The 18576-nt window shown below is 37.6% G+C and overlaps 3 protein-coding genes across 6 annotated transcripts; 1 reads left to right on the forward strand and 2 right to left on the reverse strand.

Moving 5' to 3' along the window:
* Nucleotides 1–2748, reverse strand: mrm2 (mitochondrial rRNA methyltransferase 2). Of its 2 annotated transcripts, none has more exons than XM_044331168.1 (2): nt 2363–2748; nt 1–442 (listed from the first exon to the last, which is right to left on the reverse strand). In XM_044331168.1, the coding sequence occupies exons 1-2, from the start codon at nt 2661–2663 to the stop codon at nt 12–14; spliced, it is 732 nt and encodes a 243-aa protein (XP_044187103.1). In that variant the 5' UTR covers nt 2664–2748; the 3' UTR covers nt 1–11. The 2 variants fall into 2 exon arrangements, with proteins under 2 accessions (XP_044187103.1, XP_044187104.1); XM_044331169.1 differs by having other exon boundaries at nt 2375–2745.
* Nucleotides 2749–3497: 749 nt separating this feature from the next.
* Nucleotides 3498–9545, forward strand: nudt1 (nudix (nucleoside diphosphate linked moiety X)-type motif 1). Its single transcript, XM_044330687.1, has 4 exons — nt 3498–3755; nt 3873–4033; nt 6196–6341; nt 8467–9545. The coding sequence occupies exons 2-4, from the start codon at nt 3882–3884 to the stop codon at nt 8637–8639; spliced, it is 471 nt and encodes a 156-aa protein (XP_044186622.1). The 5' UTR covers nt 3498–3755; nt 3873–3881; the 3' UTR covers nt 8640–9545.
* Nucleotides 9546–9806: 261 nt separating this feature from the next.
* Nucleotides 9807–18529, reverse strand: snx8a (sorting nexin 8a). 3 transcript variants are annotated; one of them, XM_044330683.1, is made up of 14 exons: nt 18331–18529; nt 18166–18232; nt 17260–17405; nt 16350–16479; nt 15317–15507; nt 14870–14990; nt 13915–14051; nt 13715–13795; nt 13463–13623; nt 13114–13243; nt 12950–13018; nt 12258–12407; nt 11075–11224; nt 9807–10556 (listed from the first exon to the last, which is right to left on the reverse strand). In XM_044330683.1, exons 2-14 carry the CDS (start codon nt 18185–18187, stop codon nt 10476–10478), a joined length of 1569 nt encoding a protein of 522 aa, XP_044186618.1. In that variant the 5' UTR covers nt 18188–18232; nt 18331–18529; the 3' UTR covers nt 9807–10475. The 3 variants fall into 3 exon arrangements, with proteins under 3 accessions (XP_044186618.1, XP_044186619.1, XP_044186620.1); XM_044330684.1 differs by having other exon boundaries at nt 17260–17387; nt 18331–18528; XM_044330685.1 differs by lacking the exon at nt 17260–17405 and having other exon boundaries at nt 18331–18525.
* Nucleotides 18530–18576: the final 47 nt, after the last annotated feature.

An 18576-nucleotide genomic window follows, 5' to 3' on the forward strand; every position in this document is an offset into this window, starting at 1 on the left:
GAGAGCTACCATCATTTTATTGGCTTTCTGTACATTCTAGCGAGGAAATATTTCTCAGCTGAGTCCTTTCTGCTGGCATTTGGCTTTAAAGTCCGAACATTACTGAACACACTCGAGAGTTTATCCTGGAGTTTCTGAGAGAGGATTCCGTCCCAGTATTTACAAAGCAGAGAGCCCCCCGGCTGTAAAATCTTCCCCGCCAAGTCTATCAAAGACAAACACAAAGTGATGAGTTTCTCATGGTCCATCTCTCTGAGACCGCTGGCGTTGGGCGCCATGTCGCTCAGGATGACATCGGCCCGGCCGCTGGGGAGCAGCTCGAGCAGCTTGGCGTGCGTGGTGGGGTCAGCGACATCATGATTGGACAGGAAGTGGGCACCGTCCAGAGGTGGTATGTTTAGCAGATCAATGCCAACAACTGTACCACATGGTAACTCTGAATCTACAATGAAAGAAAAGATTTCAGTTGATTCTTCTGGGAAACTGGTAAAGTACTGGTGGTTTAATTGCCAACTTAAAGCCCTTTTAGTGGTTTTTAATATGTTCACTACTTAAATATTGCTTCGATGTTAAGATAATATACACATTTCTATACTAGTGTGTTTGCATTTGTTTAGCCAAACTTATGTATATTTCACCCAACCAAATTTTTCTTTGGTTAATCTCCTGTCCTCTGAGCAGCCACAGGTTTCGCTTAATTAGTATGAAAATCAACTTGTATAGACTTTTAAAATCCTTTAGATTGGTAATCCATCAATGTCACATCTGCTTCTACTTTTATCAAAAGTTGGTTGGATTGTGTTGCTTGTTAGTGCAGTGTAAACTTTGCAAATCAATATGCTTCATTACTAATTAACAGTAAACTAACTTTGACAAGAATAAATGCACAAGAACAGGTACAAGTGTCTGTGTGTTGATTTTCATACTATAGTGAAAACTACTGGCTGTCTGAGAGAGTAAAGTAAAAACAAATAAAACATTGGAAACAGTGTGTTTTAAAAATCCAGTTTGCAGTTAATGTAGGTAAAGAATACAGGACTTAATAGAGGTTTTAAACATGTGGCTTCAGCTGTGACATCTGCTGTGACACTTCACATTATGTTCAATATCTCAGATATTATACAACTGCAGCACGTTGCTGTGGCTTTCTGAGTCGTGCCGTGCATTTGTACAAACTTTAGAGGCTAATCAAAGAGTCAAATGTGACAATTTACAATTAAAAAAACTTGTAAAATTAGTCACTCGCTGATGTATATAACTGTTTATCTAGAGCTGCTACAATTAGTTGATTAATCAATCAACTGAAAATTAAACACCAACTATTCTGATGATGATGATATCTTTGGGATGTGGACTGTTGGTCGAGACAAAACGAGACATTTGGGTTTTGGGAAACAGTGATGGACATTTTTCACCATTTTCAGACATTTAATAGACCAAACGACTAATCAATCAATCGAGAAAATAATAAACAGATTAATCGATAATGAAAATAATTGTTAGTTACAGCGAATCTATCCGTTATTTAGTGTAGAAACTTCCAGCTTCTATTTGTCGCTGAACAATTATTCAAAATTTTATTGAAATAGCAATATGGCAATTGCAGGAGGCGCAATATTTGTTAAAGGTGAAACGTGTGTAAAAAATACCATTTTTAATTAAATATTGTCATCCTGGCCTACACATCATATTCTACAGACTTAAAAAAAAAACATCTGTTGGCTACAGATCTCTGCAAAAATCATACCATAATCATTTTAATATGTTTTTCAATGAAAATGAGAACAATGATGTAGGAATTATCATTCTCTCTAATATCGCAAATCATATGGCAATTGAAATATCAGTCAAAATAATTGCAATTAGTTTGTTTTTTTATTTTAATCGTTATGGTCACACCATGAGGAGTATCAAAACATGACACAGCATCATATATCATGGGCAAATACTGATGGAAATACAACTAAAGTTATACCAAATACAAACTTATTATATTTTTCAAACTGAGGTGTCGAGTCAAAAGTATAAAAACTGTCCATATATAATATTAATGGTGTCCATAGTAACCCCATACTGTACAGTACCACTTTATCACTTACTTGTCTTGAAATATCAGTTTTTCCAGTATTATTTCATGTTCAAGTTACTCTATAAATCTTCATTTTTAAGTTCAAAACAAAGCAAGAAAGATGCATTAATCAAGAGGCTCATTCTCCTATAAATGACAATATAAAACAACTTACTGACTAAGCTTTTGGGTAAATTAAGACCCTAATAATTTAAACAGGTGTAGTCATTGTCCACAGTGGCTTGTCATAGTGTCTCCATAGTGTCGTACGTGATTAGCTGCATCTATACCTGCCTCTCGTCTCACCTGTCCCGGCTGAGTTGACCCTTTGAACTGCCACCTGGCTCCAGGCTCCAGGTGCAGCTCCGCAGTCCACCACACTGTATCCAGGCTGTAACACCCTGAACTTGTCATCTATCTCCAGCAGCTTGAAGGCGCTTCTGCACCGGAAGTTTTGTGCGTGAGAAGCTTTGACATACGGGTCACTGAGCTGCCGCTGCAGCCAACGCTGCTCTGCCGGGGTCTTCCCCTTCATCTTCCTCAGGAGACATAACGACGTGTGAACAAACCTCCTCTGTAGAGAAGGGCACCACATTGTTTTTGGTTGAGCAGGGTCATGTGCGACACGTGGTCAACTGCGCCTGCGTCGAAATACAACTCGCCATTGGTTGAAAAAAGACACAGTGTGTAATGCCTAAACATGTCCCCCTTACTGCAAAGTAGTTCCTACTTCTAAAACGCGTATGGATGCCATGTGTTTGTATCTTTCTCTGAATATTTATGTTTCATTTTCTGACTGTATCTTGTAATTTTCTACATTTTAATCGTCTCTGTCTTTCATTACATTTTATACTTTTAGGCACGTTGGAAATATCATTGGAAAAAGGTTTTATGTGAATATTTTTATCATTCGATCTTCATTTTCTTATCATTATTTATTATTTATTATGTATGTTATTATTTATTATGTATAAGTTATTTATTATTGTTGTTGTTGTTGTTGTTGTTGTTGTTATTGTTATTATTGTTGTTATTATTATTATTATTATTATTATTAAGGTTGGTATGACATCCAGCTTCTTATCACAAGAGAACAACCTAACAATGCAAGCAAAATTGTTGTACAATGTACAATATTTAGCTTAATATTTGCATTTTTTAAATTAAATCATGGAAATTGAATATATCGGCCTAAATTTTTATTTATTTTATTTATTTATTTGGTGCAGTACATCAAATGTTAACATTTCTGTTTAAAACTGTACATTGTCCCAATAAATACAATACAATAAATACACTATTGGGACCCTATCACACAAATCACACAGATGACCAATGTGGTGATAAAGAGAATTAAATGAATAAATAAAAAACACAAAGTCTTAGTTAAAACACTAGAAACTGTGACGTATGACTGGAGGAACACGTTGGTCAGGTTTCCAGTCGATCGTATTTCGGGGTTACACATAAAAACTGATCTTTCACGTGAATGATGGAACTCATAGATTGAGTTTAACATGATTAGACCAATCCGTAGTGTTACATTATCAGCACGTCACGTGAGGACGTCTTGTAGTGTTGCACGCGGGAATCAATCAACGTTAAAATCATTGTGTACTGCGTGCAGACAATAAATACTTTCTCATTGTTCAGTATTTTGTTTTTCATCAGGTCACAGACTGAACAGGTGAGGATCTGAACGTTGTGTTGACTGTGCTCAGACAGTGCAGGTTGGCAGATAATGTTACTGGTCGCAGTATTTAGCCTACAGTGTGTTTAAGTGGGCCTATACTTCCCTCCATAAACAGGTGAGATGTTGACGTCCAAGCTGCTGACTCTGGTCCTGGTGGTCCAGCCGGGCAGAGTGCTGCTGGGCATGAAGAAGAGAGGATTTGGGGTTGGGAAGTGGAATGGATTTGGGGGCAAAGTTCAACCTGGAGAAACCATTGAAGATGCTGCAAGAAGGTAAATTAATCTGACACCCTTCCTGTTATTTTAAAGGGAAAAGCTGTTTGTGTTGTATTTAGTATATGAACTATATGAACTATAGACTAATAGACAATTGGAAGAAGATCTTGTACTTAAAGATCCCTTCCAGACATATAAAAACATATTTTTGAGTGGAGGGGGACTTAAATTAAAAGTGCCGATACTGCAATGTAAAAATACAAGTTACATACAATAATAGACCTGCATGAAAAAGTCCTGTAAAATCCCCCTTAAGTAAAAGTACCTAAGTATTTGCATGGTTCCTCTGACTGATATATTATTATAAATGAAATCATTAGTTTATTAATACTGAAGCATCACTGTGTAAGCAGCGTGTTACTGTTGTAGCTGCTGGAGGTGGAGCTAGTTTGAACTACTTTATATACAGTTAGCTAGTTTAGTCCAGTGGTTCCCAATCTAGGGGTCGGGCCCCTCCAAAGGGTCACCAGATAAATCTGAGGGGTCGTGAGATGATTCATGGGAGAGGAAAGAAGTCATCGTCTTCGAGTTTTTTGAGTTTTTCTCTAATCTTTGATTTTTGGTGAAATATTGGATCATTTGAATATTTATTTAAGTGAAATCATGTGAGAAGTTTAGAGGGAAAAATCACTATTTGGTGGAGCTGTTAACAACTCATAGACATCTGAAATGTGACCCCGACTACACACTGCTTTTTGTAATACTGCAAAAGCCAAAAATGTTGGAAACCACCGGTTTAATCTAATTTTAAAAGCTTGATATATTATTCATTGTGTCAAATCTTCATCTGAAAAGTAACTAAAGCTGTCAAATAAATGTAGTGGAGTAGAAAGTCCAAAATTTCCCTCTGAAATGTAGTGGATCAAGTCTTTTTAAAAACTGGTTTAAGTACAATGTAGTGACAATAAATTAATGAGCAGAAAGGGTGTAAGGACACAATCAGCTCACAGTTTATTATTACACAATATAAGGTAGGGAAGTGAATTCAAACCTAAGATACATTTAATAAAGTCTAGATTAAAAGCAGTAAAAATCCTCTATTTATTACTCCTCAGATACCAAATATGCAAAAGTATGTATTAGCTATGAATGCTGCATAATGCACTAAAGTAAAAAAGGAAGTTTGATAAAAAATGTAGCTGATTTTGCAATTCATTTTCATCTTCACAGTGCATGCTATCACATTTTTGTGTTGCTAACATGCATTAATAAAAACAACATGCCCAAAGCTGTGAAGCAGCTGTTGGACTCAAACAGTTTGTCTATTTGGATATAACAACATAGACAATCCCAGTATAGTGTGCAAATGTTAAAAGAAAGATAGTAAATAGTAAAAAAAGATCAACTCATTTAAGATGTGAGTTCATGTAGTTTGTTAAGTTCGACAAAATAAATGAATGATGAGTGTTTGATCAGTTATCAGCAGGAAGTTTGCTCTAAAGCTAAAGGAAGGAAGCCCTGAGGGAAAACAGGCCAAGTCCCAAGATGTTTTCACTCAAATGTGAAAAACAGACCTGCTTTGTGTAAAGAATATTTTGGAACAAAAGCTCTTAGGACAGCCAGACAGTCATCAATATCAGAGCTCTGTGAGTCAGTAAAAATACTTGTGATTGCTGTTTGACTGCTTCTAGATTGATAAATCAATCAGAGGAAAGATTTTTTGCTATTAACTTAAGTGTCTATACTGAGGAGAATAACGTTTTTTTATTAAGTATTGGATGTCTAAGATACCAAATTCAAATATTGTACGCTATGTCAATGTTTTACTGTGATTTATCTTTGCTTTTTGCATAAGGATGACAGAAGGAAATAGGACTTAACATTGTAGATGTTAACCTTGGTGGGAAAAATCAAAGATAACAGTGTTTATCACACTATGAGAATACATGTTCAGGGGTCAACCTTGAGGGAGGTAATGCTGGGGATCCAAACGGCACTGAGCGTAAGAATTGACTGCAAACTTATCTTGAATGCTTTCAACCGCATCCCATGGTCTTCATCAGCAAATGGAGATGACTCACAATAAATCCCGTGTCTGCAAAACACTCATATTGTATTACTTTACCATCTGTTCACTTTTAGCATCCGTGTGAAGTGTACCGTGAGATTATTTTTTAAAACGCGTCATCAAAAATGTATGTGATGTTTTTATTTCTTAGAGAACTGCATGAAGAAAGCGGTCTCACGGTGGATGCTCTCGAGAAGGTCGGAAATATCAAGTTTGAATTCGTCGGAGAGACGCAGCTGCTCGACGTCCATGTTTTCAGAGCCGATAGTTATAACGGACAACCGACAGAATCAGAAGGTACGAGTTCCTCTGCACCGCAATGAAGTGTGAAGAAACAGAAGTGGGTACTATTAAAGGATAATTGGAAAGCATTTTATGTGTTTCTAGTGTTTTATATCTATGGGATAATCATAATCACAGTGGAATAATCAGAAGAACACAAAAATGGAACAGCTATGTACAAAAATATATACAATGTGTAACATAAAAATGTAAAAGTCTCGAAAATAAAGCTAGATTTCACACAACTGAAGCTAGAAAACAACACCCTTAAATGGAAATTTCTTATACTGTAAAAATAGCATAACCTTTAAAACAATCACTGTATAAAGGGAAGTACTGGTTCCCATGATAGAAAGTCTTCACGCACTCTGGGGGTGGAGAGGAACTATATATTTTTGGTGGAATATAATTCCAAGTAAATGAAGTGTGGAAAAACCCCTGGAATCCTACGAAATTTCTCTCTTCTTACTTTTGGTTCCTCTTAATCTTGACTTCCTTATAAATGATTTACCTCAGTACCACTTGAGACTACATGACATTTATAGTTTAAGTTGGTCCTTAAAGTTTAGATGAAGCCGTCAGAGAATCCAAAGAATAATAGCTAGTTTACGATTATCACTTTGAAAGTAAACTAGTAATGTTCCCTCTAAGTGTACTGATTGAAACAGTTATGTGGGAACAATAGCATAATAGTGAAAGGGAAGAATTTATAAGTGTGCTCTTAACAGACCAACGTTAAAGGACTGTAAATACACAAGGGAGATAGGAGCCACTCGACAGAAGGAATGCAGAGACCCTGCGCTGATCTGTATTTCCTGAGAATTTAGCCAAGGTCGACCGGGGGGAAGTCCTGAGACACACAGCAAACCACAGCTCAAAGAGTAGTCAGACAGCTTGAGCACTGAAGAGTCTGGAGGGTTAGAGAAGTCAAACAGCCAGGGGGGGGGCGGGGGAGGGGGGTGAAGAGATAAGAGGAGAAAAAGCTTGAATGAAATGTCCTGAAGTTAGTGAAAGGGAAGAATGTGTTTAAATTGCTGAACAAATCGGAGATGTTGGCAGCAATTCAAAGGTGTGGAATCAGGCTGAGAAGCAGTCTGGGCAGTTGATGCAGGATAAGATGGGCAAAAGTTGTATCATCTGTGACACAAAGATACAAGTTAGATTGTTTTGGTTTTTAAGGAGAGACTGAATTTCCTCAAAGATGTACAATACTGTGCAAATGTTTAAGGCACTTGTGGAAAAAAAAATGCTGTAAAGTGAGGATGCTTTCAAAACTAATGCCAAGAATAGTTTTACCTGGCAGGTAGGTTGTTCTGAGCGTTTTTGGAGAATTTTCCTGTGGATTCAGGCATCTCAGGTGCTTCTGTCTCCTCATGTTATCCCAGACCATGATGATGAGATCAGGACTCTGTGGGGGCCGTACCATCTGCTGCAGGACTCCTTGTTCTTCTTGTCGATGAAGATAGTTCTTTAGGACTCCCGGCTGTATGTTTAGGGGTCGTTGTCTTGCTGCAGAATTAATTCGGGACCAATCAGACACCTCCCAGATGGTATTGCATTATGGATAAGAAACATCTAAAGTGTCTAAAACTTTTGCACAGTACTGTATGTACTTATATAATTTTTCACAGCCAGAAATCCTGGTTTTTCTCCCACTAAAGAACAAAATTATGCCTCCATATATACATAACAGCCCACAGCCGTGGTGGCACCGACATCGCTTGCTCAATACACACTTTAAATCACATTTCACCTTCTTATTCCTATGAAACTGTTGCTTTACTGAATTGGAAGTAGGATAATTTAATATTCAATTCACGAGAACATCCTCCGTCTTTGTACAGAATAGATTAGATAAAGCAGGAAAGGAGTTTGATACCGTTTTTATCTGCACAGAGGTTAATAATGATGTCTGTCAGCTACATGTAATTTTGCAAGTCATAATGCAGCTTGAATTGATTTAATGATAATAACACAGTGCACTGAGCAGTGACTGAGATGGGTCAGAAGTGGCACAGAAACGGTGATTAGTGATAAACTCTTGGATTCTGGCGTTCCTCCTGTTACATCAAGGTAGATGATAAAAAGCTGATTTGTTTTTGTGACGTCTAGTAATTATTTTCTCTTTTTCGGTTTCTAGAAATGAGGCCTCAGTGGTTTGAATGTGACAAAATCCCCTTCAGTCAAATGTGGGCTGATGACATCCTGTGGTTCCCCCTGATGCTCCAGAAGAAGAAATTTGTGGGCTACTTCAAGTTTCAGGGTCACGATGTGATCCTCAGCCACAAACTGGAGGAGGTGGAGGAGCTGTGAGGTCTGCGTTGCAGATGTTACTGAAGACTGGATCAGCCCTTCAGATATCTTCTTTAAACGTTGGATATATCACACTGTTCAGTGTTCGTTGTTCAGTGTTCGTTTGTGGGAGGAAAACGAAGATACTGAGGACCAAACAGATGTTAACCGTACATGTGGATATACTGTAATATATCAGGATGAAACCTTTTTTTTTCTGTATATAATTTTAATTCTAATCTTTAGAAATATTATCAGCCTGATATTTCGCCGGTATTTATTCCCGATCACACCTTTTGTAATAAAAGAAATCAAGGCAGCAGTACACTGACATGTTTTTCAGTTCTGTATTTTTATTTTTCAGGATAACTGATTTTACACAATTCAGCATTTGATTTCATTTTTTTAATAAAATATTTACAATATCTACAACAACAGTTTTACAGTTTCATTGAGTGTCATATTCTGTTCAAGTTAACTTGATTTCTAATACTTTTTTTTTTTTTTGCCAAAACAAATGTTTTATACTGTATGTACGTACAGTATTACGATTTGTTCATAAAATATCTAATGAGAACTATGTGCCTCAACAAATCCATTTCAACACAATCAGTTTGGTGTATTTGAGATGACATCAGTTGGTGACAATTTGTGAGGTAACTTCTAAAACATGAGCCCAGATATTTGATTTACTTTCAGAAAATAAATGTCCATCATTGTTTTAATGCCAAATGTATGAAAAGTAGAAAGTCTGATAATATATGGAAAAGTATTTAACATATGATGTCTGATGTGATACACATGATTACACAAATTTAAAATTGTGATACCTGCAACTGTGAAGAACAGCCTTCCTTTATTATGTTAGAGTTGAAAAGCTTAAAATTTTCCAGTAAAATTAAGGAATAAAGGTGTTGAATCATTGAATTTATGACTGTGTCATATATAATGGAATCCCATTATATGATTTATTGCACAGGTGAGTATTTCAGTGAATTTATATCATTTATCTTTGGTAGTAAATCAATAGCTTATAGTGTTATTACTAACATATTATGCCACTAGTGCCAGTATCATTTTATCAATAAATCTCAAATCTCTGCCCTTTGTAGTATCCTATACGTTTGAAATAGCTTATGAAATAAAACTGGGAGTCTTAATTTAACCAGAGAAAGCAAATACATTGCATACATGAAAGTAAACACTTTAATAGTAAGAGAAATAGCACAGTGTCCATAAAAAATATAAAGTATGCTGCTACACATCCTTATAATCTGAAATCTGTATCAAAAAGACATCGCTCAAAAAGTTATTTAATCTAAAAACCTTCATGACTGGAAATGTAAAATAATCCCATCCTGTAATAAAGTAAAACCTTCTGTCCCTTTTGTGTCACTTGTTTTTAAACTTAGTGTATATAACTTTTTGCAAAGTAAGTTAAAAACATGTAAATTAGGAATAGAGTTATATAATGTCATTCTTCACGTCTGACAAGCTGACAGGTCCCTTGTAAAAATTAAAGAGCTCAGAGGATTCTCCTTCCTTGATGGCAGTTGTAAAAGTTGATTTGGAAATGGACATTAATTTATGAGCCCACAGTCTCTTCCAGTTACAGGTGATAACAGGTTGATGATCAAACCCAAGAAGGTAAAACATTGAGAAGTTGAGAAAGCCACTTATACAGTATTAAAAATCCTCTTACTGAAGGTAATGTATGTTGCGCAAAAGAAGACTTTGTAGAAGAAGAAAAGTCGTGCATTCTACATTTCTCTTTAGCTCACAGAGCAAGTCATTTTCCAGTTTGTGATCCTCATGAGCGGCAGTGCTTCTCTCCTGCACCTCGTGTGTATTCAGGTCTTAGAGGGGGGGTTTCAATCCGTTATTACCACCAAAGAGACATCCCAGTTTTGGCTGGAGTTCGTTCCACACCTTTCCCATCTGGAAAGAAAGTAAAAAAAAAAAAAAAAAAAATCAAGTCAGTTCCAAAATGGGAAACCTGGAATAGCTCTTACATGATACGCTGCATCAAAATAACACTTAGTGGTTTGCAGCTTACAATTTACAGACCATTGAAAAGAGAAACATCTCAGTAAAATCATCCTGAAGTACTTCCTCTCCTCACAAAGCTGGCATATTGGAATTTGAGTCAAAAAAGACTAAGATCAGACAGATATCTAACAAAAGAAATATATACCGTGTGCTTTATTTGATTTTAAAACTGGTTAAGGTATATGTGAGATTCACTTGTGAAATGTAAGCCAACTCAAATCCTAGAGGAGAATATTATCCTTTCAACGATACCATCCATCATTATTAGTTCTTTTGTGGGACTTTAAAAGTCAATTTAAAACTGATTTGACCCTCCTGGAGCTGTACTGTGTCATAGTAGAGAGAAAGGTCTGTAAAAAAAAAGAAGAAAAAAAAAGAGAGAGAGATTTCCAGACGAACAGTCTCACCTCTCTGTGTCCTTGGACCTGGGAGTTAACAAAAGCTCCCAGAATGTGGGATGTGATTGGAAGGTAGTTGAAGATAAGCTGTGTTTCTTGATGAAGGCAGAACAGGGAGAAGTAGTTCCGCAGCTCCATGGTCTGAATGGCGTTTTCTTGCTGATAACAGAATAATAATAAAAAAAAAATCAAAAGTTTTTTCCTCAAATGATACCAGAAATAAAATGATTAAGTTCTCTGCTCATATTACCTAAACAGGGATATTGCCCAGAAAGAATTTAATTATACGTTAAAGTGATATATATATTTTCTTTGCAAGATTTAGAATTTGCAAACATTACAATATCAGAAGCCAGGCTGAATAACTCTCAAAATATTACTCTCTTTTTTTGATAACTTAGCACAGTTAATATTAGTGAATATAATGTGTGTCACATAATTCTACTTTTCCTGCTCATCAACCAATCAAATCTTGGCAAACACATTTTCGGTGCACATCTCCTTGACTTATTTATTGTTTCTAGTCTTAACCGCGTCGAGTCCTTAAATGCAAACCCCTAAAATCTGACTTTCGGAGGCTTTTGTTTTAAGAAAATGGTTAGTTATTGTAATAATTTAAACACCTAATGTACAAGGACCTAACATCTTAAAGTAACTGACTTGTAACTGAAGTCAGACAACTACAAAAGTAGCTCATACTCTCTAGGGGAACATGATGAAATTGTGACCACAAGCCACACTGACTAAAAGGAACTGCAGTCACAAGATGATTATCAACAGTGATACAACAGAATACAGTAAGTTAACGAGTGTTGTCGAGCGCAACAACATAAGTGACTCGGTTTTGAAATAGTGTTTGAGATGATGATTCAGCCCCCTTCAGCGTGAAAGCTCTTATTCAGGAAGTTGTGTTATTATATCCGACCCCCTACACCGAATATTTCAATAGGGCTGATTAATGGGTTTAATCCAGTCACATACAGATGGCAGAACACACAAACCAGAAATATACTAGGCCCATTAGCAGTGTTTATTCTCCAAAGAGTCTAAATTCAATTAAACAGAGAAAAATATCCGATTTCAGTAAATACACTCAAGCGCTAAATGACTTAAAACTGTATATTATCAATCAGGGAGTATCCTGAGAGCCTAAACACGTGGAAACAGAGAGAGACTGAAAGAGATTGACCACCTGAACAATTCTTGATTCAAGCTGCTCCACAGATGCCTGCTCTTTGGGCTGCACAGTCGCGCTCATCATCTGCCTCTTCATCATACCGTACTTGTGCAGGGCTCTCTGGTGTTCGTGGAGCACGCCCTTCTCATGGCGCTCACAAAGATCCTAGAGGATAACACACACATACAGCTATTCATATTTGCCTCAGAATGGAAGTGTAATGTATGCGGTAACTGTAATACATAACAGCCAATGATGAGAATACTGTAGTTTGTATAAATGATGAAATTACCATATATATTACAGTTAATAGCCACTTCTGTACTACAGTCGCCTTGTATAACTTCAACAAGCCACTATTATGAACTACATTTCCAAGTCAGAGAAATTGGTGCATATCCTGTCATTTGAATTTAGTTACTAATTGGAATTGGTTTACATACAACACAGCTCCTTATTATGTTTGTCCATCAGTGAAAAGTAGATTGATGTTAATGCCTTGACGCATAAAAACAAGTTTTGAACAGCTTCCTACAATGAGCGTCGTTGTTCTGTGATGTGAAACGTGCAAACACCAGTACAAAATTACCTGAAATTAAAGTTCAGTGACCTTTCAATGTGGCCTGATCCCTTCATATGATGATGGAAGTGTAAACAGCACTCGAGTAAAACGAGCACAGCAAAAACCAAAAGCGAAACTGACTCACCCTGTACGATTGTAGCAAATCCAGGAAAAGATTCAGTTTTTCCACAACATCATCCTCTTCCCGTCTACCCTGAGGACATTAGCAAAACAACATTTATTTCTCAGTGCCACTTTTGGACAAGCATAGCTGAGCAGGTGGTGGGTATGGAGGACTCAAGGCTATACCTGCTGAGCAGCTTTGTCAGATAGCACAGCGAACTCCACAGACAGACTTTTTAGAGACTGACGCAGAGTCCCCCAAGTGCTTTGTGAAGAGGCCAAGGAAGGAAGAGGTGTAGTATCTGAGCCCAGCATACTGCAGAAAACAGCGTTATTACAGGGACAGAATGTATATAATATTGTAGCTGCCAAACCTATTTCAAGTTAACAACCACGAAGAAGACATTTACTCTGCACAGGAGACACAACAACACAGAGGATTTGGAATCTTATTAAGGAAACATTGTTTTTCTCAGTACAGCTCCTCTGGATAAAATAGAAATACTGCGACTTTATACCCATAATAATGAAATACCTGAGCTCTCTGCCAAACTGGAGGAGATCAGTTGCATTCTCCTTAGAGCGCTCCGCTATTTTCTCAGCTCTGTCCCGCAGCTTGTGGAAGCTGTTGTGAATATTTCTGATCAGCTCTCTGCTTGTTGAGAACTGAGCCTGAATATCAGCGGGGAGATATTCCTACAAAACAAATGTTTTAAATGTAGGTAACTGTTTGCGGACGGGGCAAATGTAAGGATTTTTCAATCGTACAACGGCCTATGTGACAAACCTTCGCCAGGGTTGCGATTCTGTTGGTCATGAACTCATCGCCGGTTTTCTTGTAAATGTCACGCAGCTTAGTCTGAACATCCTGTTAGGGGTGAAGAGTGGGTGAGTGGAAAAAGACGCTGAAGCAACTGGAACAGGATGCGTTTCACTGTCAGTCATCATGGTCATAATGCTTATGACACTGACCAAGCAACTACTTACAGAGCCACTGAAGGTGAGGAAAGTCTTGACCAGCTCGTCCTCTGAGAAGAAGGGGTGCCGTGCCACCAAGTTAATGAATCTGCCGAGAGCACGCCTCCTCCCCTCGATGAACTCACGCTCAGAGACGGAAGTCAGGACTGTGGATGTATGACAGAGCAAAACATAAACCTCTGACATCATTTTGCTACACTGCAGCTAGTAGTACAACATGAATGAATTAAGCAGTTTGACCATTCGATAGAGTCGAGGCTATAAACTATAAGGAGGACAGAATGTTAGAATAAACTAATCATAAATTCATGTTAAAGATCAGTTTAGTTATGTAGTAGCCATTTCAATCGATAGAAAAAAAATACTGCATTTAAATCTCCTGCTCTGAGAGTCTCGTAGATATTCTGAAATTCCTCCATATATGTACACATCAGAGCAGATCTCGAGCTGCACACATCAGTAGGAGAAAATCAGCACAGATGGCAGTGTGTAGGTACCTTTTGGATGCATTTTATACTTGATTAAGATCTCTAATTGTCAAGTTGTGTGATGCAGTGTGTGTGTGTTTGTGTGTGTGTGTGTGTACTGACATAATCATCATTCCAAAGCTACAATAAGTCATTGTGAACTGAAACAGGCTCATTTGACACTTCACTGGTTTCCTACTTTCTTTCAGGCAATAACTCTGATGAATGGCAATGACTGAGTTCGAAACAGGAATAACAGTTTGTATTAAAATGGACAGTGATGAATATTTATTCTTTATCAAACCAAAAACCAATCAACTACTGTAGCCCCTGGATAGTTACACATTTGCAACTGTCCTTCAGTATAGAGGATAAAACCCAAATGATCCCAACAGATGCTCTGAATTCAATCATAGTTTCAGAAATAATTAGGAAAAATCCAAGATAAAGGAGGTGCAGAAACAATCATGTCAGAGACTTCAGACACAGTGACATACCTCCCTTTAACATCCTCTTAGGTGGCAGTGCTGGCACAACTCTGTAGGCAAATCTCTGAAGCAAAACCTCGTGGAAGACGTCAAAGTCGCTATAGCGTCGATAAACTGATATCTTGTAACGCTAGAAAACAAAAAGCACGGAAAATAATCATAAAATGGGCAAGTGCATGCAACATTAAATCAGTTTAGAATATGTACATATGAATAGTGTCTGGAGGTCATGGTTTTACTCCAACCAATTAAATGCACACATAATTGAGAAATGAGAAGTGAGAAGAAAATAACTCTTCCCCTTCTTTAATTTCATCATTTTCAATGTCATCACATTAAGGTTCTGACAAATATGAAGAGACTGGAACCACATTCTTGCTGTTGAGGTTATTCAACAGCATCCTTACTGGGTAACCACTTTAATTTCTATGTAGTAGGTTTTATGGGATGACTTGCCTGGCTGGTGACCTGGTACTCCACATGTTTGAGGAATAGGCCCTTCTTCTCTGGTATGAGCTCCACCTGGATCGTGTCTCTGGCCAGCAGTTTGTCCAGTGTCTGGGGCACCGTCAGCACATCATCCTGAGCCGGCTGCATCCTCAGTGCGCTTAAGTCCCTCGGCTCCCCGAGCTGAGGTTTCGGTAACTCTATCAAGCACACAATCACCGCCAACTTCTAATATTTGTTTTTCATGATTAAATCAATATATCTATGATGAAATTAAGCAATTTCTCCACTGTGAGGAATGCTGCTGTTAAGAGAGATTACATGTCTCATTGTGTTTGTCTCTGGCTAGCTGTCTGCGCATGTTGTCCATGTGATCTGTTATTCACCCCTTCCTGTACATTCCAAGAAGGTCATGAATTGAATGTAATGTACTGCGACAAATACAGAAAACTTGTTCTTGCACAGATGAGGAAGTGGCATGCAGCTAGCTGCCATACTGGCCACACCTGAAATAACAGAGAGGGCCTTAAATAATCACAGAAGGTTGGGAATGGATCTAACTCAAGCCAGCATAATGGCTAGCTCTATGAAAACCATAAAACTCGCCCCTATCATCTTCTCACTCTGGGTCTAGTGGAAGAATGCAACACTTAGACATAGTTAAGACTTCTCTGCTAAAATAAAATGATATAAAAATAAGTTTAGTTCAATCAAAATGCTCATTTTTCTTCTGTTATGAAAGAAATAATCTCTAAAATTAAATTTTCGTACCACTACATGCTCCCTCTCTATTACAATTATTACAATACTATTACAATAATATATATCTCATTGAACACAATACGTGGGTATGTCTGCAGTGGTAAATTGTCAGCAAGAACTTCTAGTAATAATGAAACCTTGAGTCTATGTGAGCCAATAAAGTCATATTGTAACACTAGAAGGATAGCTCAGGTTGCCCTTAGACACACTGAAGAATTACCAAGCTACTCATTACGCAAAACCTTCACTGCGCTGCTGTCACTATAACACCGTCACCTACCTTGTATGCAGTTCTCCAAGAGTTTGGGGCTTGGTTGCTTTCCTTGCTGAGCGAGAGCAATCAAAGCGAGAGCTTTATAGAGGGACAACTTGTTCAGGAATCCATCTGTGGACTCAACATGCTCAGCAATCTGAGAAGGACAAAGACGATAATATGACCTGAAGGTCGCCATTTTTTTCAGTCCAAGATCTAAATTCAACTGTGGTTTGCATTCCTCTGTGCAAAAAGTGCTCACTAGACACAAAGCCAATGATATGCTCAGAGGTCAGGGAAAGGGAAATTCTACTGAATCATGCACTGTTTCAGTAATATTCAACAGACTTTATACACACAGAGCAATTTCATAACTCCGAGGTATTGTGCCATTAGCGTATAACTCAGCATTACTGGGAAAAAAAAATCAGAGAGACTGCCAATTATTCAATCCTCGTGTCTTTAACAGCCAACTACACACAGCCTCTGCCAACTTCCTGTCAATAAGGCACTACACCTACATACATATATCTTCTTTATCTGTATTGCCTAATATGAATGTACAAAACATAATGTCTTATCATAACCAAACAAATACTTGAGCAGAGATGTATTATACTCCGGTGTTTAACTGACTAATTTATTATTTTTGATTAAAAGCAAAAATTAGATGAAGCCCTTTAAATTAATAATACATTATCATCAGTATTTATTTTCTGTTCCTTTTGTGCTCAGTTCACAATAAACTCTATGGATGGGTGGATGGATGGATGGATAGATGGGATACACCTCTATTGTGTAAATTTAAGATATAAATTTAAGTTATTTACTGTTATTTATGGTGGGTGCTGCCTCTGTGTCATTAAAAACTACAGTTATATCACAGCCTGCAGCACGGTCATTATTTCTCCCCCACAGCAAAGTGTGAACCCCTCACCTGGCCTAGAACCGCCTTGGAGAGATCGGTCCTTTGGAGCAACCTCTGAAAAACTTCAACCTGCACTCTTTCATCTGTCCTACAGCGGACGGCCTCATATACTTCTCTGTAATAGGCAGGAACTGAGCCTAAAAGAGGAACAACACCTACATAGCATCACAACCACCCAAGTAAGGAACAATTCATTAGCAGCATACCTCTATTCAATAAAACATATTACCATACCCTATGTCTGTGGTAGTCAATGCTGAGTTTCTGGTGACCTTTTATTGGCCTTCTCATTTTATTTACTATCATGTGACTTTCAGTTATATCAGTCACACAAATTATACAGTTTTGCATTGGTAGTTTTTAGTATTCAAAAATGAGTAATAGCACCCCCAGGGACATCTTATGGAAAAAAAAGACATAGAGGTTCCGTATATTAAAAAACCTTATCAGACCTTTACAATCGTATAAGGTTGATAAGATGAAGGTTAGAGATCTCTGGTTATTTCAGTATAGGCCTGCTAAACTGCTCAAGTACTGCAATGCATTACAGACAGTTTTAAACGTGGCAGGAAAACAGCATCAAAACTTTCAGAAACCTCTTACACTTCTGACATTATCTCTAATAGTAATATTCACTGTTATCGCTCATCAAGAAAACGCTAACAGGTGAAGCAAAGTCGGATAAGTCAGTCGTGGAAGATGTTGAGATGGAGTAAAGATAAATTCCGATCTTAATGTACCCAAAAGTTCTCATTTCTTACTTCTCATCGCGACTTAGGCTGGCAAAAATCGCCACATTTTCAACACGTCAAATACATTTTTTTTGACCGGCTTGACACTGCGACACCGAAGAAATTAGTAAATGATCTGGCAACATTGTGTTAAGGAGACTAATAAGAAGTTTTCGCACTGTACCTTCATTGATCTCTCCTGCCATGGTTCAGACTGTCATGTGAGCACAAGAGCACCTCCATGTGATTTCCTGCAGAAAAGAAAAAACAAGTCATTTATTTCTTAAAGTTGAAGTGATCTCTGGGTAAAGTCCAAGTCTTGAGTAGAGTCATATAAACTGACACTCACATGCAGTGGCAGTTAAAGAGTGTGTCATAAAGCTCACTACGAAAGTGAACTGAACTGTGAAGTGTTTGCGTTGTGAAGAGGCGGTGGTGCGTCTGTCTATAACACAGCTCCTGTTGGTCGACCAATCAGCAGCAGTCTGGTCTTCCCTAAAAAATCTGGGAAGTAAAAAAATATAGTTTTTGGCGTGTTTATTTCCTAGTTTCACATGTGGAGGTTAAATTGGTTTGATTTTCGGCTCCTCATTTT

Source organism: Thunnus albacares, chromosome 17 (assembly GCF_914725855.1).
Source record: "Thunnus albacares chromosome 17, fThuAlb1.1, whole genome shotgun sequence".
NCBI classification, from domain to species: domain Eukaryota; kingdom Metazoa; phylum Chordata; class Actinopteri; order Scombriformes; family Scombridae; genus Thunnus; species Thunnus albacares.